Source organism: Pteronotus mesoamericanus, unplaced genomic scaffold (assembly GCF_021234165.1).
Source record: "Pteronotus mesoamericanus isolate MK-2021 breed Mesoamerican mustached bat unplaced genomic scaffold, CSHL_Meso_final contig_24, whole genome shotgun sequence".
Classification (NCBI taxonomy): Eukaryota; Metazoa; Chordata; class Mammalia; order Chiroptera; family Mormoopidae; genus Pteronotus; species Pteronotus mesoamericanus.
The window spans coordinates 9,117,320-9,142,241 of NW_026555100.1; the positions used below are offsets into that span (position 1 = coordinate 9,117,320).

Consider the following 24,922-nt stretch of genomic DNA (forward strand, 5'->3'; position numbering starts at 1 on the left):
CTCCTCGCGTAGTGGTGCCAACACCTGGGGAGGGCAGTTATTCTCCCGGGGCGCAGTGTGTCCAGGCACCGCTCTGTGCACTGGAGAGACAGGCTGAGCAAAGCAGCGCGGCCCCTGCCCACGTGGGACATCCGGTGGAGGGAGACCGAGCGTAGCACGCCACGAAAAGATCAGGGAGGTAGTGCTGTGTTCCCGGAGTGTGAAAACACAGGGGAAGGAAGCAAGGGGCAGCTTTAGGTTAGGAGGTCAGGAAAGGCCTGAGGAGATGCCATTTAATCTGACATGGGAACAACAGGAAAAAATCCACCTGTGCAAAGATCCTGTGCAGAAATGAGCAAGGTGTATCTCGGCAGCAGAGGCGAGCATGTGCAGAGCACAGCAAGGAAAGAGGAAGGGATGAGGTTGAGAGGGCGGCGCGGGCCAGACTTACACAGCCTTGTGAGCCAGAATAGGAGGGAGCCGGGATTGTATTCTGAGTAACGGGAGGTCACTGGAGGGTTTCACTAGGGGAGTGATATGGTTGGAGGTCCTGGTAGAAACAGAAACCCGACAACTTTTCACTGTCCCCACAGAGCCCTTTAGGATATTAGGTTTTAGGAACTGAAAATGCCTCTCTGTGGCACAGCGCAAAGGGCATGTGCTTTGCAGTTTGAAAGGACAGAGTTCAAATCCTCACACCACCACTCCTAGCTGTGTGACTTCAGGCAAGTTGATCAGCCTCTCTGAGCCTCAGATCCTCCTCTGTAACGCAGGATGAGGAACCCCAGCTGTGCCCAGCTGAGCTGAGGATTACAGAGAGAGACCATGCATGATGTGCCCAGCACAGGGCCTGGCACCAAGCAGTGGCCAAAGAGCTTGAGTCACTCCCCCAACCCACCCCAGAAGAAATAGAATCCTCAGACCAGTTGAGGGCTGATTCCAATAAAAACATCTCACTCCACCCAACCGCCAGAGCTGGCGGCCACGTCCCTGGCAGAGAAGGGCCTCCCAGAGGCTGCACCTGTTGTGACTACAGCAAAACCTGAGCCAAGGGAGTGGCCACTGCGAATGGCCTTGGGTGCAGTGATATGTTGGTCCCACTGATGGATATCACAGGGGATCCGGCCATCATGGGGGATGAAGCCCCCAAGATCATGTCCCCGGAAGTGCCGCCAGGGCTGAGAAGGCTCACAGCCCTTAGGCTCTGCTTGTCCTCACCTAGGAGAACATGAGGATGATGATCACTGCAGCGGACACGTGCTGATTGACGTCTTACCACATGCCTAGCGCTGTTCTAAGCACTTCCAAATTAAGTCAAGGGAGAGTCACAATGACGCCAAGAGGAAGGGACCATTAGTAGCCCCCTGACACAGATGAGGAACCTAAGGACTGGGACTGAATGTGATTGGTATGTATAAGCCAAGCGGGACAGCGGCTGGCTCTACAACTGCTATTATTGCACTGACAGACTTGGGTGGACCTTGGGGGAAAGGGACAGCATTTCAGAATGACATCATCGCATTCAAAGAAGGGCATAGAGGGAAAGGAGAAGCCTTGTTCCGTTCCCCGACGCCAGGGGAAACAGAATCAGGGAAGAGCTCTGTTCACACTGGGGCTGTCCCTGACTTGCAGGGAGTGAGCTCCCCACCACTGAAGGGACTTGGCTGAAGGGACTTCTGAACTGGGTGGCTTAGAGGTCACTCCCATCTCAAGGAAGGATGATCTTTACCCATTGGAGAGGGGCCCCCTGAGACCCTGTGGGGTGGCTTGTAGCTGCATTTGACCTTGTTCTTTTTGTTTGAGGGGGAGGACCCATGTGACTGAAAAGGGACAGGCAGGGCAAGGACACTCTGGACCAGGCATGTGGAGGACGGGTTGCGAAGGCCAAGCCCCGCCCTCGGTGGCCATCCATGGCCCACCCTTGCCTCCCAGCTCGGCCTTGCTTTGGGAATGTGTAAGCCGTGTAACCCTCCCCCTCACCTTCTGGAGCAGGGTCCCAAGTGGGGAGCAAAGGGCACGGGAGGCACATCTCTGACCCAAAAAGCCCGGCTCACCTCCTTCTGAACAAAGTCCATGATGTTCTTGAAGTCCAGATCATCATAGTAGTTCTTGATTCCTCTTCGAATGTTGTCATTCAGAAAGTCAATGGTCTGTTTAGACAGAGAAATTACAAAAGAAGACCATACACACCCCAGAATTCAACCCAAGATTTCCCATAAGTTCCAGTTGGAACAGAGTGCCCGACTGCCCAAGTAACCCCCGCCCCTGCCCGCACAGAGCACCCCCTCCGGGCACGGAGCACCATTCCCACCCTGAATACTCACAACCTCCCTGCCCACACACTTTCTCTGTGCCTCTAATGCCCATCTGATGCCTGGGTCTCTGTGTCATGTCTAAGCAAGAGTGATTCAGCCCTTTTCCTTTACCGATTAAACCAGCCCAGGCCCTGAGAGGGTGGGGCCCCGCCTGGGAGGCACAGCTCCAAGCGCCATGAGGCTGGCACACAGCGGCCAGGGTTCCCAGCCTGGTGTTCCTTCGGTTGCCTAAAGACAAGCCTGAGCCGGATCTTCTCTTTGCCCTCTAGACCTCCTCTCGACTCTTCTCTACTATCCAACCGCTTGTGTAACAGACAAGGAAACTGAGGAGAGAGCGGGCCGACTCTCCCAGCTTCACAGAGCAGGCGGGTAGGGGCCCAGCCAGGCCTGGAAATCAGGTCTCCTGACTTCCCCCACGGGCCTCCTCCCACCGCTGCCGGGCTCCGGCCCGAGGACAGGGCCCACCTCCTGGCTCAGACTGGGACAATCCCCACCGGGAAGCACTGGCACACGGCCCTCTTCCAGTCACACCAGGCCTTCTGGATCAACAGTCATCAGCCGTTGTGCTAAGATCCCGGGGCACAAAAGGCTTCACAAAAGGTCCCACAGCGGGAAGGGGTGGGGACAGGAATGTGGGCAGCTCAGCTCCCCGCTCACAGTGACAATCGGGGCTTTCAGAGCAGGGAGGCCCTCGTGTCATCAGAAATCAGGCTGGCACAAAGGGGGCATTCTCGGCTCTGGAGCCAGAGGATCGCCGGGGGAGGCGCCGGCGGGCACATTAGGACAACGGGCGCTGGGTCCCAGGACCAGTCCTGCCACTGTAGACCCTGTGTCAGCTCCTCCCCTCTCCGGCCTCAGTTTCCCACTTGTGAACTGACCCTGCAGGCCTGTCTTTAAGACACGTTCCAGCTCTAAGGATCAAAGACTAGGCTGAGAGGGGCCATCAAGCGTTAGACCACGCAACCACCCAGGCCTCAGGCACTTCATTTATGGTCTGAGTCTCCATTTCCTTACCTGAAGAATGGGGAGGGAAGTCCTCAGCCTCATAGCGCTTTGAGATTTAAATAAACTAAAGCTACAGAAGTCCTTATCAAGATGCCAGGTGTGTCGTAGGTCCTGGTCTTATTATTATACCATATTTTGCTGTGTATAATGAGAACCCACGTTTTTTGGCCCAAACTTTCAGGAAACAAATCTTTCATTTTACTTTTTTAATTCAATTATTTATTTTTTTATATGTAGATACTTGTTTTTTGTATTAGAAAGGAATTTTCGCATTTATTTTTGAACATACTATGGTACAAGAAATTTTATGTAACAAATAGTTACAAAACATAAAAACAGACACAAGCTATTGCAGGTTTTACCCATGTATGATGCGCACTCTTATTTTTCCGTCAAAAATTTGGGCAAAAAAGTGCGCATTATACACGGCAAAATGTGGGAGATATTTCTTCTACCAGGAGAAACATACCCTATGGTACCACTTCACACCCATCGTGTCATCAGTGGAAAACGGTTAATTCCCAGGAGGAACCAAGGCCCCAGGTCCTGTCTAAAAGACATAGTGTAATAGAGGCAGCTCAGGACAAGAGCCAGCCCCTGGCCTGGGACCCCTCACAAACACCCTGCAGCCCAGAGAAGCAATGTGACTTGTCCAAGGTCACCCTGCTGGTTGCTGGCCAATCGATGCTGGAATCAAGGTGTCAAACTCTCAGGCTGATAGATTTTAAGAAGCCAAGATGAGAACCCAAGATTCAGTTTGGGGCCATCTCCCCAACCCATCTCCAATGTCAGGAAGAGAAGCACAAAACAAACATCAGCCAGTCCTTCTGGACGCGCGGCTGAGAGCCAAGGTAACAAAAGAGACTGGCTCAGGGAAGCCTCCCTGCAGCCAGGAGGAAAACCCTCTGCTGACAATGCACCGCCGCTCTGGAGCAGACCTGGGAGGTGGGGAGGACTGGGCAGCAGTCTCGGGAGGCCTGCGCCCTGCCCTCTTCCACGTGAAAGCTTCTGCGCTCAAAAGCCCGAAGCCCTGAATGCGTCTGGTGCAGGAGCCTGGCACAGCGGCTGGCTGAACAGCTGCTTGCTGACCACACAGGTGGGCAGAGCGGGGACCACCTGGCCTTTCCAGTAGGTGTCTGGTCCTCTGGTGATGAGGGGACAGGCCAGCCAGCTGGGCCATGGTTGGGGTGTTTAAGAAACTGGACACCAGGGTGGGGCCAGTTTGCCACCCATGGAAGGGCAGGGAATGAGCTCATGGCATTACACAGCATGCTGCGGGGCGCCCTTGGCTGAGCTGAGGTGCAGGAGGGCAATGTCAGGGTCAGGGACTTGTCTGAGGCTCCGTGCTCCAGGGCGTGTCAAATGGTTTCCTGCTACTCTCAAGGCGCTGCAGCCACAGTCTTGGTCCAGCAAGGCCTTCTGCACCTGTCTCTGCCCACTGGCCACCTTGAGGCCCTCCACTGAGTCATGCATGGGGATGGAGGTAGGGTCATGAGGGCAGGAGGCACAGGGCAGGGTCAGCAGAGGGGATGCCCCCAGGCCCGACAGGGAAAGGCTCTCCCTCCCTCTTTGGTGAACAGCCCTGACCTCTCCCCCCGAAACCTGCTCAGCCTCCACGTACTTTCCAAAGCTGCCGACTCCAAAAGAGGCCTCTTTGTGAAAATCAGGCCTTCCATCTAGTAAACCGAGCTGGGGCCCTGCGGGGAAGAAAGGCCTCACTGGAGGCCTCTCAAAATGGGCAGGAAAACCAGATGGTCCCAGGCTCCATGAGTGGCAGCTGGCCCCAGTTCCTATCAGGGACCTCTCTGTGTCATGCTGGCTCTGTCATATGTGCACTGCCTCGGGCACTCTGTGTGTGCGCGCGCGCGCGCGCGTGTGTGTGTGTGTGTGTGTGTGTACCAGGAAATGTGTAGGACATTTAGCTGGCCCTACCCTGTGATGGGGTTGGGGGATGGGTGAGAAATCACAGCGAGGCGGGTGAGTTGAACAGTCCATTAAGAACTATAAAGCGCTCTGCTGTGTTCAGCGTTATTCTGAGGGGCCGGGGGAGCCACTTGGAGGATATGCCTTGCAGAGCGTGGCAGGGAAGAGAGAGTCCTGGCTTCCTCTGCTGCTCCCGGAGAACACGCACACCCAGTGCCGCCCCCACCTGCTGTAAACCAGGTCGCAGCGCAGGGCAGCTCCAGCAAAGACTAGAAAACCACCTTCCACCAACGGCTGGCATGGCCTTGAGGCCACGTGGCCCAGGCTAAATTAAGCAAAGAGTAAGCAAACATCAAAGGGCATGGGATTATCAGAGCACGTTGTTTAAGCCACCAGGTTCAAGCTGCCTAGTTCCTTCTTTTAAATCTAGTTTTAAAGATATCCAAAATCTCCACGCCACCCCTCTCAGCAGAGATGCTTAGAGTGTTTTTAAATAAACAAGGAATTGAAAGAGGTGGGGGGCATGGGGCAGCCGCTCCCCGAGGATAGGATGCTGGAGGAGCTGGAGGAGCAGGAAGAAGGAAGGAGGAAGGGAAGGGGCAGCAGCGGGAGCCTTCCTCCAGGCCTCTGGGGATGGAGGTGTCCTAGTTTCCTGGCTCTCTGGAGATGGCTGGGTTCCTATCAGCTTCTAACGCCCACGGCTGGGGAGGCCGGGCTGCTGGCAGCCCAGCTGGAACCAGTGCCAATGTGGTTCTCATGACATGAAGCCAGCATCTCCTAACAGTCAGCCAGCATCTCTGGGCTTCCCTCAGTCCCCCTAGAAGGTGGGGACTCATCCTCTTGCCCCCAGACCTCAGCCTCTGCTCCAGCCCCGATAGAAGTCCACTCTGACTATCAATGGTCAAAGAGAACCCAAGTAGCAAGGGAAAAAAGGAGAGGAAAGCTGCAAGGTTCTTTGGAATATTAGTCATTTCCATCCTCAGCCCTGGCCAAGGTCACAGGTTTAATCGCCCTGGTTGGGGGAGGTTATGCTTCAGTTTCCCATGTGTTTGGGGCTCCAGACCTCACTCCCAAACAGCTGTCCGCAGTGGGGCGCACCAGCCGTGGGAGTCTGATCGGGTCAGTGCAGAGCTTTCCCTACTTGTCTCTGGGCAGAAGGAGGTCCATGTTCAGGTGTTCAGCTAAGTGGGCCCTGGCGCTGTCTCCTTCCTCCCTGCCCTTGTCCTCAAGAGCAGGCCCAGAGCCCTTCCCATAAAAAAACCCCACAGGCTGCGTGATGCCCACCGTTTCTGTGGCCTGGCGTTGGGTGTGACCACAACACCCTTTGATCGAGGCCAAGAAAGAGGCCTCTCCTCCCCCTGGCCTGGTGGTAGAGGGAAGGAGGCCTGGGATTGGGACACAGATACACCAGGTATAGCCTAGCGCCCTCTGGGTGTCCCTGCTCAGCTCTGCCCAACTGGGAACACACAAGTAGGAGCTGCCCTCCTCCAACATCCCTGGCACCCTCAAAAGAGGCCATGGTACAAGCTGGGGTGACAGTAGGTCAAGAGGGGTGAGGCACAGACTAGTCGTGGAGGTCATGCAGGCTTTCCTCCCACGAGCTGAGGGCAAGATGCTGCACTTCTGCTTCTAATGCCCAGGCCCTCAGGCCGCCTGCTCCCCAGTGCATGGCCATAGGCCCTGCACAAGCAGAGACGCCACTTCAGTTTGACCATCAAGTCATAACTGACAGCAGAAACTTCGTCCTGGGTAAAAGGTTGATGGAGAGTTTCTGCCGTACATCTGGGAGTCTGTTTATATTTTGTAGCCTGGCGGGGGCTGTGGTCTAGGCTTCCTCCTGAGAATTTAATGTGAAGTTATTAGCTTGATGATTTGTCCTCATTTATCACCACAAGTGGATTCTTAGAGTTAATAAGTAACCTGCGGGCCTGGATTTGTTACAGTGTGACTCAGAGAAATCCGTCTTCTCCTCTTGGTAAGGAAAAATGGAATTGGGAACTCGCCTCCTCCTGGCAGTCGACCTTGATTGCTCCTCACCTTTTTCTCCATCTTACACTGCCCCTTCCTGCCACCATCAACAAGTCGGGCTTCTCCTTCCCTGTCCTCACCGTTGGCTCATCTCGTTTTATAAAATCACATTGCATTGCAGCTGGAAGGAACATTATTTTTCTTTATATGATATTTCCCCCTTGATTATGAAAAAAGAAAAAGAAACTTTGGAAGCTAGGGGAAAAATATGAATGAGAAAATAAATATCACCCTAGTCCCATCCCTTAGAGGAAATAAGAGTTTGTATGCTCATATTTCTATTTCCTTCCAGAGTTTTCCAGGACTTTTTTTTTTTTAATTGTGGATATCTGACTGTGCTTACTGTTTTGTATCTCATTTTTCAATTATTTTGAAATATGTGGAGTCAGTGCCGCAATCCCGCTGGCTGCTCTCTCGGTTCTCTCCCTGGGGCCTCCTTCCCTAGTCTCTCCTCGGGTGTCTCTGGCCCGCTCTGCCCCCACCTTTGCGGGAGACTAGGCATATTCATATTCATGTTCTTCCCAGGAAGGCTGGATACTTTCACAGGAATGACAGCATCTATGATGAGTGTGGCCCAGACATGCCAAAAGGTTAGATGCCCCTGGCTAGAGGTAGTGGGGCTTGGCTGGTTACTCCAGAATCGAGTAACAAAGGCCAGCCCTGGACCCTGGACCCTGGACCCTGAACCCACCCACTTCTGGAATCTACGAAAAAATAGCCTGATAAATGGCCCCCGAGAGTTCCTACCATCACTTGCTAAAATAGACCAATCCAAGACAGAAAAATTTTTATGTACCTTCACATTTTGGAATTGTGTCAATACCTTACCAAGAAAATAAAAAGATATTTCTATTTAAAATTTTAAAAAAAGAAATATGCATTACAGATATACGATAGCGCAGCCCACCAGGAGCCCCAAACAGCTGAGACTCTCCGTGGGGAGGGTCCTTCCTGGGCTACCTCCCGAGACCCTCCCCTGGCCGGGCCGGGCGAGGGGCACCCTGTCCAAGGGGAAGGAACGCACTGCACCCTACGGCTCCCTCCAGGTCTGGGGATAAGTGGTAACTTACACCGCTGGCCTCGGGTCCGCAGCATCCCTCCCTCTGAGGACTAAGCAGGCCCTGGCGGATTCACCTTGGCTCAGCTCCCTTACTGAAAAGGAGTGGTGTCACAGCCTCTGTGACCTATAAGGCACCGGAAAATGACAAATAAAACTGCCTTTGTGAAGGCACGTTGGAAACCAGACTACTGTTCACTGAGGGGATTATTTATTAAAACCATTGATGTCACTGACCGTGACCTGGAGCTGGGCTGCCGCCAGGAAAGCACTAACCCACAATCTCTGGAAAGCCGTAGGCCGGCTGGGAGCCCTGTTGGCTGCGCAGAAAACCATCCCAACAGGCAAATGGAATAAACAACTCTCCCCTCCATACTGCCAAGAAATAAACCAATGCCCTGGCTCTGCCAGCCCAGAGCAGATGGTCTGAAAAGTAGAAAAGAAGAAAAGACAGGAGCACAGGGCAAGACTAGATTGAGAAGACAGCCAATGGGGCAAATAAGAAATCAGATGGTGCCACGGCACTGAACCTCCTAGCATGTTAACACATTTCTACATCTTCACTTCAAACACCGATGACTTCTATCCTGCCTCTCCCAGGAACTCAGATCTAGATGAGGGTCAAGATTTTGTTGAAGAGAATCAAGTGTGGGTCTGGGGGGCTGATTCTTGGAGAGACACTTGCAGAAATTAGGAGAGACAAGTTTGTTTTAAAATCTGCCTCTCAGGAAAAAAATCAAAAGGGAAATCAAAAAATATCTTGAGACAAATGGAAATGGAAACACAACATACCAAAACTTAAACAGTTTTAAGAAGGAAGTGTACAGTGATAATGTTTATAGTGATTCTTTCTACATTAAGAAAAAAAAAAGATCTCAAACAAACAATATAACTTTATACCTCAAAGAACTAGAAAAACAAACCAAGCCAAAGTTAGTAAAAGGAAGAAAATAACAAAGATCATAGTGGAAATAAATAAAATAGAGACTAGAAAGACAATAAAAAAGATCAATAAAATTAAGAGTTGGTTTTTTGAAAGAAATAAAATTGACAAACTTTTAGCTAGACTATGAAAAAAGAGAAGATTCAAATAAAATCAGAAATGAAAGAGATGTTATAAAGAGATGTTACAACTAATAAGAAATGAAAGGATCAAAAGAGACTATTATGAACACCTATACACCAACAAACTGGATAACCTAGAATAAACGGATAAATTCCTAGAATCATACATCCAACCAAGACTGAATCATGAGGAAATAGGAAATCTAAACAGACCAATAATGAGTAAAGAGCTTGAATTGGTAACTAAAAGTCTTCCAATAAAGAAAAATCCAGGACAAGACAGCTTTACTAGTAAATTCTATCAGACATTTAAAGAAGAATTAATACCAATCCTTATCAAGTTTTTCTCAAATATAGAAGAAAAGGGAACACTTGCAAACTTGTTTATGAAGTTTGCATTACACTGATACCAAAACCAATAAGAATACCACAAGAAAAAAAAGTTCAGGCTAATATCCCTGATGAACACAGATGCAAAAATCCTCAACAAAATATTAGCAAACCAAAATGAACGTTAAAAAATCATGTTTAAGTGGGATTTATCCCTGGGATGCAAGGATGCTCCAACATCTGCAAATCAGTAATGTGATACACTACATTAACGGAATGAAAGATAAAAATCATATGGTCATCTCAATAGATGCAGAAAAAGCATTTGACAAATTCAACATCCTTTAAAATAAAAACTCTCAACAAATTAGATACAGAAAGAATGTACCTCAACATAATAAAGGCCATACATGACAAGTCCACAGTTATCATCATACTTAAAAGTGAAAAGCCAAAAGCTTTTCATCTAAGGTCAGGAAGAGACACAGTGCCCGCTCTCACTACTTCTATTCAGCATAGTACAGGAAGTCCCAATCAAAGCGAGAAAATTAGGCAATAAGAGGAACAAAAGCATCCAAATTAGAAAGAAGTAAAATTGTCTGTTTTCAGATGACATGCTGTCATATGCAGAAAATCTTCAAGACTCCAGGAAAAAAAAACCACCAAAAACAAAAAACCTGTTAAAACTGATAAATTCAGCAAAGTTGCAGGATACAAAAAACAAAAAAAAAAAACACAAAAATCAATTGTATTTCTACACACTAACAATGAACTATCCAAAAACATAAATTAAGAAACAATAACATTTACAATAACATCAAATAAAATAAAATACTTAGGGATAAATTTAAACAAAGATATGAAAGACTTGTACACTGAAAACTGTAAAACACTGGAAGAATCAGAAGACAACACTGATAATTGGAAAGATATCCCTTGTTCATGGACTGAAAGAAATAATATTTTTAAAATGTCCATACTACCCAAAGTGATCTACAGATTCAGTGCAATCCCTATAAAATTCCAATGGCATTTTCCCCAGAAATAGGAAAAAATTCTAAAATTTGTATAGAACCACAGGAGACCCCAATGTTGAGTAAGAGAAGCAAAGCTGGAGGCATCATACTTCCTGGTTTCTGACTATATTACAGAGCTATATTTATCAAAACAGTGTGGTATTGTTATAAAACCAGGCACATAATCAGTGGACCAGGATAAAGAGCCTAAAAACAAACCCACACATATATAGTCAACTAATTTTCAACAAAGACACCAAGAATACACAATGGGTAAAAAACAGTCTTCAATAAATTGTGTTGAGAAAAGTGTATCCACATGCAAAAGAACGAAACTGGACTCATCTTATGCCATGCACAAAAATCAACTCAAAATGGATAGAAGACTTAAACCTAAGACCTGAAATCATAAAACTTCTACAAGAAAACATAGGGAGTAAGCTCCTTGACATTGGTCTTTGGTAATGATGATTTTGATCTAACACCAAAAGCATAGGCAACAAAAGTAAAAATAAACAAGTGGGACTACAGCAAAGTAAAAAGTTTTTGCACAGCAAATGAAATGATAAAAAAAAGAAAAGACAACCTACAGAATAGGAGAAAATATTTACAAATCATATATCTGATAAGGGGTTAATAGCCAATATTTATTTTTTAAAAACCTTAGAATTCAACAGCAAGAAAAAAAAAATCTGATTAAACAATTGGCCTGAGACTTGAATAGATATTTTTCCAAAGAAGACACACAAATGGCCAACGGGTATATGAAAAGATGCTCAACATCACTAATCATCAGGGAAATGCAAATCAAAATCGCAATGAGCTATCATCTCACATGAATGTCCATTAAGAAACAGACAACAGGTAACAAATGTTGGTGAGGAGAAAAGGGGACAGTGTTCGTTGGAATGTAAATTGGTGCAAGCATTATGGAAAACAGTATGAAGTTTCCTCAAAAACTGCCCACTTCTGGGTATATAGCCAAAGGAAAAGAAATCGCTATCTAAAAGAGCTATCTGCCATGAAGAGAATTCCCATGTTCACAACAGCCAAGATACAGAAACAACCTAGGTGTCTGTCAACAGATGAATGTGATAAAGAAAAAGACAATGTTTATATTATATTGTTTATGATATATATAGCATAATATAATATATCCAGCCACAAAAAAAGGGAGGGAATCCTGCCATATGTAACATGGATGAATTTGGAGGACACTATGCTGACTGAAACAAGCCAGACAAAGACAAATAGTACGGTATAACTTACGGTATAAGAAGGAAGGGGACACCCTGGCTGGTGTGGCTCAGTGGATTGAGTGCTGACCTGTGAGCCACAGGGTTACCAGCTTGATTCCCAATCAGGGCACATGCCTGGGTTATGGGCCAGGTCCCCAGTTGGAGGCACGCAAGAGGCAACCACACATTGATGTTTCTCTCCCTCTCTTTCTCCTTCCCTTCCCTTCTCTCTAAAAATAAATTAATAAAATCTTAAAAAAAAAAAAAAAAAAGAAGGGGAGGGGGTGAGGGGAGAGGAAGAAGGAGGAGGAAGAGAAGAAAGTCAAACCTGTAGAACCAGGAAGTAGAAAAGTAGTTGCCAGGGGCTGGGGGTTGAGGAAATGGGGAGATGTTGGTCAAAGGGTATAAACACTCAGTTATAAATGAATAAGTTCTGAGGGTCTGATATATAACCTGGTACTAGAGTTAATAATACTGTATTATATACTTAAAGTTTGCTAAGAGAATGGATCTGAAGCAGTCTCACTAAAAACTAAAAAGTTAACTCTGTGAGGTGATGGGTGTGTTAATTGACTGTGGTAATCATTTCACAATGTATACATATATAAAATTATCACCCTCTAGAGTTTAAATATGTTGTAACTTTATTTGTCAGTTAGACCCCAATAATTCTGGGGGGGTGGAAGAAATAGAAAAAATAATTAAAGAAGAGACTGAGCTGCCTCTGACTTGCTGTGTGCCCTTGGGAGGGCTTCCTAACCTCTCTGTGCCTCCCTGACTTCATTGATATAATGGGACTCTCCCCTCCCCACTCCTCGGGCTCATCAAACAGGAAGGCCCCTGGCCTCCAGGGGTGCAGACAGACCTGTGGTTTAAGGCCCACACATAGGAAGCCCAGGCAGAACAGGTTGTTCCCTGCTCCCATCTGGGCCAGAATACCAGCTGAATACCAAACTGCATGAAGAGTGTGGCAGGAGTTGGTCACTGGCTCGTTTGAGGGACCGGCACAACCTGGTGTCTGGGAATCTGGTGTCTAGGAGCGTGACTGCTGCCTTGGGTTCAACTTCTGACAAGACAGTTTGGCCACGGCCCCGAGGCACCCACCCCACAGTGATGCCCAGGACTGTCAGGAACCAAGCAGTCTGGGCGGCGAGGGGTGGAGGCAGGAGAGTGGGCAGAGCGAACTGAGCTTCCATAAACAGGCCCTGCTCCTCAAGCCCTGCCTCCATTGTCACAGCCGGTAGAAAGACAAAGGAATTTATGAGAGAAACGACGGATCTCTGAGTTGGCAGTCAGTCCCACTCAGCCACTAGCTTCCTATGGGAACCTGGCCAAGTCCCTTCTCTGCTTCAGGACAAAAGTGTTAACATGTAATGAGGGTCCAGTAGGGGCCAGGACCATGCCACGTTCTTCACATTCATTCTCTCATCAAATCCTCACCCCAGACTCCATGAGCTAGGAACCTAGGGGCCAAGAGGTTAAGTATTTTCCCAAGGTCACACCGCTAGTATGAGGCTACATGGCCTCAAATGAAGGGCTAGGAGACCGGGAGTCCTGAGAACCCTTCTAGCTCACAGGGGCCCTGATTCTGCAAACCTTCCAGCGGGTTTGACAGCACGTGGCCCTCTCATCCTTTCCTTTGCCCTCCTCCTTATATCTCAGCACAAGAAAGTCCTGTCGACGCTGCCTCCAACACGTACTCCACATCCCTGGTCTCCCCACATCCCCCTCTGCAGTGAGTAAAATGTAAAGCAAATCATATCATCTCCCCCATAAAATTCTGCAAAGGCTTCCCGCTGCCAGTAGAGAAAATTCCCAGCCCTAAACCACGGGTCCTGAGAACCCACGTGATCTGCACTTGCCGGCACTCCAACTCCACCTTCCATCCCTCCCCATCACTCATGTCCTTCAGCCAAGTGGCATCCACACTGGTCCACACATGTGTCCAGCTCCCTTCTGCCTCAGCGGTTCCCTCTGCCTGGACCTCTGCTCCCTCTGAGCCCCGCCTGGTAGGCTCCTTTCCATTATTTCATTATCGTCCTCCCCACCTGAACCCCAGGCCCTCTCCCATCACCCTGTTTTCTTGTTCTCCGGCTTCCTTTTTCAGTGCCCACCTCTCCAGCAAAACAATTGCTCCACGAGGAACTGCGTGCCCTCCTCTCCGCACATGCCCAGTATTACAGCCCAGGATACACACAGCGGGTGCTCAGCATACTCGGGGCTGATTAATGCACCACAGGCCCACCTGGTTCCGGAAGATCAAGGCCAGCACGCCGCCACTGAGCTCGATTATGAGGCAAATCCCAAGGATGTACATAAACTGAAAAACAAAATTCAGAGATTCACCTTGAGGGGTAGCGGAAGCGCCATCTGATCCAAGGTCAAGTGCAACCAGGAGAATCATCTCCGTCAGAGCTCTGACTGCTGCTGGGCCTGTCGCCCCTTCCTCCTGTGAGGACACAGGATGTAAACAGACATTCTGAGGGAAAACCCATCTCTGGAGCCAATGGTCAGGAAGGGTGACTCAGCTGTCCAAGCCAGACTGTTATTGAGATTTGTCCCAAGGCTCCTCAGCAGGATCTAGATGGAAAAACACACCCTGCTTCCCCAGCTCCCACAGGAGAGCTGGTCCTCGCTCCGCCTACCCCAAAGCAGAGGGGACTGGCCTGGCTGAATGGGCGGGGAAGGGCAGCATTTCCAGCTGTGTGGGCAGAGCCCCTCAGAACTGGCTTCCCAGACCCCCAGAGTGGGCAAAGGGATGTCTGAGGCTTAGAGGATATGAACTCCATCCCTACCTTTATTGCAGAACAGGCATTGTCCAAACTGATGTCAGCAAGGTTTAGCCTCAGGCAGCCCTGAGGCCCTGCTTATAGAGGATTTTAGGGACTTCCCACATGAGGAAGAGAATGAGGTCAATCATACATGCGGGCGCCAAGCAAATGCATCTGCCCACCTGGTACCCCCAGCTTTGGGAAGCCATCATTTACCCCACAGTAAGGGAGGCAGGTGGAACTGATCTCACCCCCTGACCCCAGGGCAGACCCTTCAGAGTCCCGGAACTTTGGCTGGAGTTACCCAGACAGGTTCCCTGGGATCAAGAGCCACAAGGACTCTGTTGGCCTGAGGCTGCTGATGACCGCTGCAAAGAGAAAGTGAAGTCAATGCCAGGCACCCGGCTGGGAGCAAGAGAGACAGCCCAAGGGCTCTGTCTACATCTCTGGACCCTGTGAGGGTTCGCTGGTTTTATGAACTAAGAACTCACTACCAACGTTTTTGGTTTTGCTTGCTCTTGTTGGATTGAGTGTGGTTACTCCCAATTTCAACTGAGAGTCTAAACCAACACAGGGTGTAAGTAAGCAAGAAGAACTGCATCCAAATCAGCCTTTATAGTAGAAGTGGAGGTGGCCTGGGCATTCTTGGGCCAACATGGACAGATAGGCTCATCCAGGAAACCCTCCAGAAGAGCTGGCTCGAGGCAAGGACTGAAAAAACTGAGCTGCCTGAAGACCATGGGACAGTCTCCGTCTCCCCACCTCTTTCGAGGACTGCAAGGACCCCCCACACACCAGCCGACTCACCACATTAAGAAGGCACAGGTTGTCACGAAGGGAGGCCAGCACACCAATGAAGGACACGATGAACATGATGATTCCGAGGAGGATGAGGATGATGGCCGGGGCCAGAAAGGCGCTTTCGAGGGTTTTATATTTCTGCCGCTCGACCTCTGCATAGATCCCCACAGACAGGACCAGGGTCCCAATCAGCTGCAGCAAGCAAACAGGGCGTGAGCGATGAGAAGGACTAGAAGTCACTTGATTTTCCGCCAAAGAGTTTATCTGAGGGCTATTGTGCCTGCCACTGCGGGGCCTGCCCCAGATGACCGTAAGTGCAGGGAACCTGTTGGGGGCTGAATTATATTCCCCTAAAATTCCTATGCTGAAGCCCTAAGCCCAGTACCCCAGCATGTGACTGTATTAGGAAACAGAGCCTTTAAAGAGGGGATTAGGTTATAATGAAGTCAAGTGGGCAGTCCTTAACCCATTACAACTGTTGTCCTTGTAAGACAAGATTAGGACACAGACATACCCAACGGAAAGACCATGTGAAGACACAAGGAGGAGACAGCCACCTAGAAACCAAGGACAGAGGCCTCAGAAGAAACCAACTCTGCCAACGTCTTAATCTTAGACTTCCAGCCGTAGAACTGTGACAAAAAATTTCTATTGGTTAAGCCACCCAGTCTGTGGTACTTTCTTGTAGCAGCCCTTGCAAACTAATGTAGACCCTATTTGGAAATTTAGAGAAAAGTACTGGTGAGTCGGGGAAATGCCCATTAGAGGGTCAGAGAACCTGGGCCTGTGCACGGGCTGCCCCTGTTGCCTGGGGTGCTCTCCCTCCTGAAATCCACGTGGCTCACTCCCTCTCCCCCTTCCTGCCCGCGCTCAATTATCACCTGTGCGCAGTGAGGCCTCTCAGGCCGTCTTATTTTAAAAGTATCTTGCCTTCTGAAACTCCTGATCCCATTTCCCTCGTTCATTTTTCCCCCTTTGCACTTAACCAGCATTTAACATATGGCCTTTTTCCTTTTATTTTTTAATTGTTTGTCTTCTCCACAAGAATATGAGCTCCGTGCCAGGAGGGATTTTTTCAACTATTTCAGGCATCCCCAGCACCCAGCACATACAGTTCTGGCATTTAGGAAGTACAATCAGCATTTGCAATCAATGTCCGTTGAATGGATGTGAGCTGGGCTTCCCAACAAGAGCCCCCTTGGGTTTCGGGTCAATGCGGCCCACCCAGTCTCCTGCCTGTCCAAGGAGTCTGACCTCCTGGGCCACACATCCTGAGGGCGGGGGCAAATCGTTAGAGGCACTTCTCCACTGAGTGAAGGCAACGTGGCAACGAAAGCCATGGTGCTGTCGGCCACTGTCCCAGTAAAGGATGTAAGGATAACACAGACAAGACGATGGCAAGATATGCCATGAGCACAGACACCCTACAGTCAACATCCGAAACCCTGAGGAGGCTGTCCCTTCGGTGACTGGTCCACCCTGGCCCTAACCTGGCTATAGCATGCCCTCCAGGTAGATCCCGTCCACTTCCTTCTAAAGAGGGCCAAGACTGGCCTGGGCAAAGGGAAGTGCTGCTTCCCTTAAGGCTTAGGCTTTGACAAGTGACAAGGATGTCGAAAGTCAAACAGACCAAGCGTACTTAGAAACAGAGGGTTACCAGGAAGCCATGGCCCTCACCCTCAGGCCCAGCAGTTTGCTGTCATCCATAGCTAAGCACCACCCCCTTGGTTTGAAAAAATAATCCTGGATTCGGGGCCTCCACACCCCCCCGGGGTACCGAAGGCATTGATGAACTCGGAGGTAAGCCGCTGATTAACATGTTGTCCATATGAGGAAACCTGTAAGATGATGTCATCAAATTTACCCACCTGGATAAATTTTAAAATTTCTAAGGCAAGACACACAAACACAGAGCCCTACACAGGAAAATGGTGATCATAGGAAATAAAATCTACTTTTGACAGAGAAATAGCCAGAGACTATCTGGTCAGTTCATGCTCCAAAACCCAGAACATGGTGAAATCATTGTTCAAGGTCCACTTAAGCCCTGTGGGTCCTCTGAAAACAAGGGAAGCAGCTTAAAAAAGCTAAGTCCCCCTCTTCCAAACTACTGCACTTAGAAGGAATCACTCACTCATCCTAACCTTGAGCCAGACACAGAGCCTAGATATCCCTCCACCCCAAAGCTGAGGATTACAGTTGAAGAAGAACCCCACAGAGAAGTGAAGTCTTCAGAGCCCAGGTCGGGGAATGAATTAAATATGCGAGGACTAGGTGAACTTCAGGGCTGCAGAGGTGGGGTTTGATTTTCTATCTTGATGAAAAGTAATTCTGATGTTGTCACTGAACTAACAGCAGAACATATTAATATTTTCAGAACTGAATCGTACACTTTTGAGAGTTCTATGTTTCCTGTTGTTAAAAAAAAAAAAGTTCTTCTCGGGCGGGCGGCCATAGCTTTAGCCTGTCCCTCCCTCATCCCTACCCGCGTCCCCCTCGCTTTTGAGGGAAGGTATCCTGCCTTGGAAACCATCTCCAAAACACTGGAGCTGTCACTGGCCCCAATTCGGAGCAGAACTGCCCCCAGCCCTCTCCATAAGCGCAGTCAGTGGCTTCTTCTGTTTTTACAAGCTCCCCAGAGCCCCAGGGCCACTCCAGAACAGCCTTGCAGCAGGAAACAAAACTTCCTCGGACCCCGCTCCTGTTGCAAAGCATCGCATTTTCCTCATTAGTCAGCCTGGCCACATTTCCAGCCGTAGGAAAAGCTATCACAGCAAACGCAAACCCAGGCCTCCTGAATTCCCCACCACTGTGCGCCCAGCCATCCCAGGCCTGTTTCTCCTGGTCCACCCAGAGGCGCTGCCACCCCTGCCCTCCCAGAGGCCTGGCAGGCAACCCCCAAAGCGGCTCCCCACATAGTCAGGCTGATGTGGGCTCTTCAATCAAATGTTTCAGGGCAGTGGGCATGGGGAGAGGCCAGCATAACCCTTCCCAGAAACTGCAAGATTTCTAAATGATATTTACTTCTCTGATGACATCAGTTTATGTTTCCGTCTGAATATAAAATTAACTGTCAATGCCAGTGTGCAATCACATCCACTCTTCTCTGCTAATTATAGCCTTTTACCAGGCTGGCAGCCCCTCCAGCTCCAGCACAGGAAGCAAATGGACTATTTGTCAAGCAGGACAGCTTCAGCTAAACAGGGCTGTGGGCAAGGGGCACATGGCCATGCCCATCTGGGGCCAAAGTGGGAAAGAACATGCTGCTGGCAAACTACAGGCCAGGCCCAAAGCCCCAGGCTTTCCAAACCACATGGTGTCTTCAACGGGCTGCATAGGAGCCTTGCAGCCCAGCATGAAAGGGGCCTGAAAGTCCCCTCTGAGCCCTGCAGCCTGGGACCCACCTTCCTCCTCTGCAGGGAGAGGCCCAGCTCCATGCAGCTGCTGGGAAGCAGGAGGCCCTGTGAGGCATCCCAGGACCTGTGTCTCCTCCTTCAGGAGGCATCTGGTCTTTGGTCCCCTCCATTGACTGGCTCACTCCCAGCTGGGGCAAGTCTGTACTCAGAGGGGACCTGAACGGCCCCTTTTTACTACAAAAGGCACAAACCAGGCACCTACTCTGCTTCAGGCCTTGACAAGGGATCCCAGGGCTAGACATGGGGTAAGACTGGGGGAGGGGAGATTGAGAGAGGCTACAAATGACCTCTGTGGTCCAATGGATGGAATTCAGGGGGTCTTTCAACTGGGGATGGAAAAAGGGTCACACCTTTACTTCTGTTAACCTCTAAGTGATATGTTCCTGGCACAAAGAAGGTGAATAAACCCCTCAGTCTATGGGGAGCAAGCAACAATCCGGACTCTGGAGAGGTACAGAGGACTCTGGGAATTTGAACAAAAGTGAGGGGAAGGAAGGAATTGTCAGAAATCAGGATGGGCTTCCCGGAGGAGACGGTGGTTCCTGGAAGGCCCCAAGAACAGTTTCGTTCATTCTAAAACTATCTCATGGGGCACTCAAGGCTCCAGGGCTTTGTTGGGCCCGAACAAAGCTCCTTTCTGAGTTTCTAGCGTGAAGAGATGTGGGGAAGAGCTAAATTCCAAGGCCTGAGAGAGATTTTAAATAACACAGGACTAGCAGCATTCCTGCACCCAGCTGGAAAACCCTGGGTTTCACATCCATCAGCGCTTCTGCCCCAGGCCAATGCTGCCTGGCCCTGGGCCCAGCCCACCCTGCAGACTGCCTCCTACTCAGCGCACTCCACACAGCTCTTCTGTCCAGATCGGGGCTGGCAGGAGCAGTAGAGGCAAGATAAGAGACGGGAGTTGGCATTCTGAGCCTGGCATTTATTAGCTCAGTGGCCTTCGCCACGCCACTTCCCTCTTTGAGCCTCCTTTTTCACCTGTAGTACAGTAAGGCCTGCTGCCATTGATAGAATGATTATGCTGTACCAGCATCCCGCAAAGTGCTCGACTTGCCTCATCTCCCTTAACCTTCATACTCCCTCACACATCCCAGAAATGACGAGTCTCACTTTATAGACCAGGCTCAATGAGCACCATGAACCATGGGAGAGGCAGAGTCATCAGGATTCACAACGAAATCTTGTCTGTCTGTCCTGCCAGTAAGGCTTCCCGACCAGCCTTCTGCAAAGACCTGGGAGAGAACTGTTCTGAAAAGTCTTTGCAAACACAAAGGTGCCAACAGAATACTCTATGATGTTGCTAACATTCAATATGGTAGCCACTAGCCACATGCGACTAACAAGCTCTTAAAATGTGGCTTGTGTGTCTAAGGAACTAAATTTTTAATTTTATTTCATTTTAATTACTTTAAAGTTGACCATGTGTAGCTAGGGGTCATCACATTGGACAGCACAGATCTAACGTGTCTCACGTTGGGTGCTGTCTCTTACCACTCTCACATTGTTGCCTTCTGAAAGTTTTTATTTACTTTATTAATAAAAAAATCCTGTGCCCTAATCATCCTGCCACTAGCTAGAAATGGCTCAATTAATATTCACTGACTTCATTCAGGAGAAAACAATCTCAGAAAGCTCAGTCCCTGTTGTCCCACCCCTCCTGTCCCTAAAGCAGGACAAACCAGGTCCAGAAGGCGCCGACAGTGCCCCCAACCCAACCTAAACAGGGGCCATGTTGTCCCCTCCGGAGGGTGCCAGGCCCACCGGCAGGACTGCAGGGCAGCGTTCTAGGCTACGGAAGCCCTGAAGCTCAGTGCCATTGGCCTGGCCCCAGTCCCAGCGCAGGCAGCCTGAGCTTGAGGAACAGGGCGTCTTCCAACCCCAAATAAAGCCAGGCCTGGGGAAAGCAGCAGAGGCTGCCTCCTACTGCCAACAAAGAAGCTAGTCATTGGTCTTTGACACTGGTACTTTGCTGTCAACTCTGCATGACCCTGGACTTCTTTTTAAAAACTGGAGATCAAGTGCAGAGAAGTTGGTTAATTGCAATCCTTGATCCATTCTCTTGAGACAGCCTGCTTTGGTTTGTAATGTAATGAATGCCATTTATTAACAGGTCCTCTTGTCCCACTGACCTGCCATGACCCCACTGTCACACACTAAGGTTCCACATATGCCTAGGTTAGTTTCTGGCTCCCTACCTCTTCCATTGGTAAATCTACCTCTAAACAAGCTTCCATAGCACAGTGACTACTTTTAGAGCATATCTTGGCATCTAGTAAGCCAAGTCCCTTTTTCCTGTCTTCTTTGGAGGTGTCCTGGATAGTCTTGGACCTTGACTCTTCCTTATATGTTTTAGAATCATCCTCTCAAGTTCCATGAACATACCTGCAGAGGTTCGACTGCAGCCGCATGGAATCCGTAGACCCCTTTGGGACAGAACAGAACCAGGTCTTCTGCCCACCAGCACAGTTCATTGCTTCTTTGCTTATGTCTTCTTCATTATGATTTCTCTAATGAGAGTGCTCTCTACACTTCCCTCAAGCTTTTCTGTGGCTTCTAGGCGGAGCTAGGGAGAGACTTTGGGGAGTATTTCCCAGGCTCGCCTGAGCAGGCCCTCCAGCGAGGTCTGGGGGTGGAAAATGCGGCCTGTAGAAAAGAAGCAAAGTGGACACACCAGTCTGTTTTGCTCCCTTCCGATGACCAATGGTGACAGAAACTTGATTTAAAACACTCCCACATACTATCTGTTCTCCATATTGTGAAGCTCCTGAGAGGTCTATCTTGTCACTTTCTCTCTCGCTCTAGACAATCTTCCACATTCCTAAGGCAAAATGAAAAATAAAGACTCCCACACACACACAGCACATTCCAAGCTGTGAAAGACCTAAGCTGGGAACTTTGCAAGCCCCAGCTATTCAACCCAGCCAGGGCGAAGTGGACTATCTAACTGCGAACACCCACAAACATATGAAGCCCAGGAGGGGAGAGCTGCCCAAGCCTGGACTCTCCTTGGGAAGTTTGGGGGCAGGCAGGTGGGAAGGGTATAACGAATGACTGATAAGGCTATTCTGAAACAAGAGGCAGAGGAGTCACATCCTCCCGGGAAATCAGAGAAGGCCCATGGGAGCTGAGCCTTGAAGGGTGCGCAGTTAAACTCCACACCACTGGCCCCTCCATCAGCCCAGGGACTGGCCTAATATATCTGTGTTGCTGAAATGAATCTGAGAAATGATATTGCTTCACATGCCTGTCAGCCCAGAGAGGAAACGCTGGTGGTCCCATTCCACAACAGAGCCTTCCAAGGTTTAAGGATGAGAGTGACTCATGGTTACTCTGAAAACCAAGGAAATACCCAAGAGAAAAAGAGGAGTCAAGAGCAAATCACCTGTACCCAACATACTCCTCTCCCTTCCTGGGCCTTTCTCTTTCTGAACCAAGAATCAGAACCTGCCTCCCAGGGCTGTGGTTCTCATGGGATCTGGGTGATTATTTTCCCAGATCTCAGCCTTAGGTGGGCCCCAGGCCCACCCTCAAGCCAGGCTGACTCGTTAGCCAGAGGCCAATCAGAACAGAAGCCAGCGCTCCCTGGGATGCACCCAGGACATGTGGCTCTGGCGGTGGGGACTTCCTGCTCAGGCCACCACAGACAGCATCCTAGGCCTCGCGTTGCAGCTGTAGCTGAGAGGCTAGGAATGATGAATGCAGACTGGGATCCTGGCAAATGCGCTCAGGGACTCCAGAGATGAAGAGTTATGCAGGGCTGGCGTGGAGCTGCTTCCTGCTGGGGTGCACTCAGGAGCACGCCCCGGGCCAAACCACTGCCTAAAAAGAGCGCCACTGCTCATGGTTGCAAGCTGTTGGCAAGAGCAGGTAAGAGGGCCCAGGTATCCCATTTTGTTCCTTTAAAAAGAGACACAGGAGCACAGAGGTGACAAGGAGCTTTGTTCTAGACAATGGCTTCCGTTTCAGGTCCCAGCAGCCTTTCAGAGCCGAAGCCTGTCCCCCAGGAACTAAGCAGGCATCTCCCAGTCTTCCCCTGGCCTGCGTTTTTCCCAGAGATAATGTAGGAGTTACCCCATGGGACCCAAAGTGAGGACAAGAGGAGTTTCAGGAAAGGGTGGAGGAAGAGAGTGTCCCCCGTGATCTTACCTCTCCCTGGCCCTCTGCGCTGCTGGGAGAAGCCACTATAAAGGAGGGAGCCACCGAAAGGGAGCAAGCAGGCAGTAGAGGCCTGGGCCCCGGGGAAGGGAAGGGAGAGATGAAGGGACTTCCAGCAGGAGGCGCAGAAGGCAGTGATGCCTCACAGCCAAGGATGCTGTCTCCCAGGGGACACCTGCCCGAGCTGGACACACGTAAATTAAGGGCAGTCTCTATACGATTTTGGCAACAATAGGGCTTATTATCTCATGCCACTTGCTTTTCGATGTTAGATCTAGTTTTATATCTAAGAAAAAAAGAATCAAGTTGCCATATATATATCCATCCCTTGGTTTACTCCTTTCCCATTGCACAAAATCCCACATTTGAACTAAGCCATTTCTTTGCCCCTAAACTAGGGTTGGAAGGCAGAGGAGGCAATCAGATCACAGTGTCAGTGTCTGGCATGAACAAGGCCTCAAAGAATGTAAACTCTTCTTTGGAGACCACTCCAAAGGCTCATGACTCCACAGAGGCCAAAAGGCAAAGAAGAAAGGGGGCAGCATCCCGCATTGGAGGAGCACTGAGCGGAGGGGCGTGGGCTTTAATCCCAGCTCTGTCACTAGCTCCCATTCAACTTGAGCAAGTCACTTTCCCTCTCTGGGCCCCCGTTTCTCTGCTCCAAAAAGGAGGGAGGTAGCCAGGACAACACTTAGAGTCCCTTCACTGCTCCGGGACTCCAGAAAACTCCTGTCTGCACAGCTCCGCGCAGATCCCCAGCCATCAGCAGAGTGTGGGTGGCCCTGTGTTTTCCCTTCTCCCGAGTTCTCCATGCTTTCTGACCTGGTCCAGGGATGTCACACTTCTGCATCTGAAGGGCCCTACAAGGCACAGAGAAGCCCCTCTCAGCCCAGCCTCAACAGGGGTATGCGCCTTCAGCACTGCCTCCCACAGCAGCACTGGAAAGGAGACCCACAGTTTTTTGGAAATAATAACGTCAAAAGGGCTTAATAACCATCCTCCAAAGCTCAGCTCAAAGCCCTCCTTCCCCAGGAAGTCTCCCTGGATCATCCCAGCTACAGGAATCCCTCTCCACTTTCGATCACCTGTGAAGTCAGCAATGGGAAGCCCTCACTGGTACTGATATTTATAGTATTAACTATGCCCGTTGAACAGATAATTCCAGGCATTTGTTACCTACTGCATGCAGGGCATAGTGGCAGAGCCCAGCAACACACATACCATCTTTGACCTAAACAATTTCACAGGCTGCACACACTATGCAGATGCGTTAGTCCCAGAAATTCACAGGAAGTTTGGTGGCTCGGCTCCCAGACCACACTCTCCTGACAGAAGCCATATGGAAAGTGGCCGGGGCCCATGGCAGTTCACTGTGGTCTAATGAACCACAATGCCCCTGAGACAAGATGCCGAGCAAAAGGTCCTGGCACCGAGCAGGTGCTCAATAAATGTTCCTTCTCTTTCCCCAGTAAAGATGTAGTCCTGATGTAACACTGACATTTCAAGACTCAAATCAGATGCCACAAACCATTTCCCCTTTACGGGCACTTTGGTCCAAGGATAATTCAGGGAAAGAGGAGTCCCTATTCTGAATTCCAAGGCCACACACGCTGGTCCAACGTACATTTATTAAGTGCCTGTCGTGTACCAGGCACTGGGAGTAAAAAGGTAAGACCTAGTTCCAGCCCTGGAGGAGCTCAGTGTACTAAGAACACCTACACACCAATAAATGCAGCAGAAATGGAAACACTAGAGTAAAAGTTATTGAATGTGCAGAGAGGAGGAATTGCTAAACCATGGGCAAGACCAGTGAGATCAAG

The 24,922-nt window shown here is 49.6% G+C and overlaps 1 protein-coding gene across 1 annotated transcript in view; it reads right to left on the reverse strand.

Annotated features, from left to right (window-relative positions):
• Window positions 1-24,922, reverse strand: part of TSPAN15 (tetraspanin 15) — a 52,721-nt gene that overhangs the window by 9,552 nt on the left and 18,247 nt on the right. The window contains exons 2-4 of the mRNA XM_054572679.1: window positions 15,535-15,720; window positions 14,202-14,276; window positions 2,034-2,129 (exon numbers count right to left, since the gene is read on the reverse strand). Coding sequence (XP_054428654.1) covers window positions 2,034-2,129; window positions 14,202-14,276; window positions 15,535-15,720 — 357 coding nt within the window. The remainder of the gene's footprint in view (window positions 1-2,033; window positions 2,130-14,201; window positions 14,277-15,534; window positions 15,721-24,922) is intronic.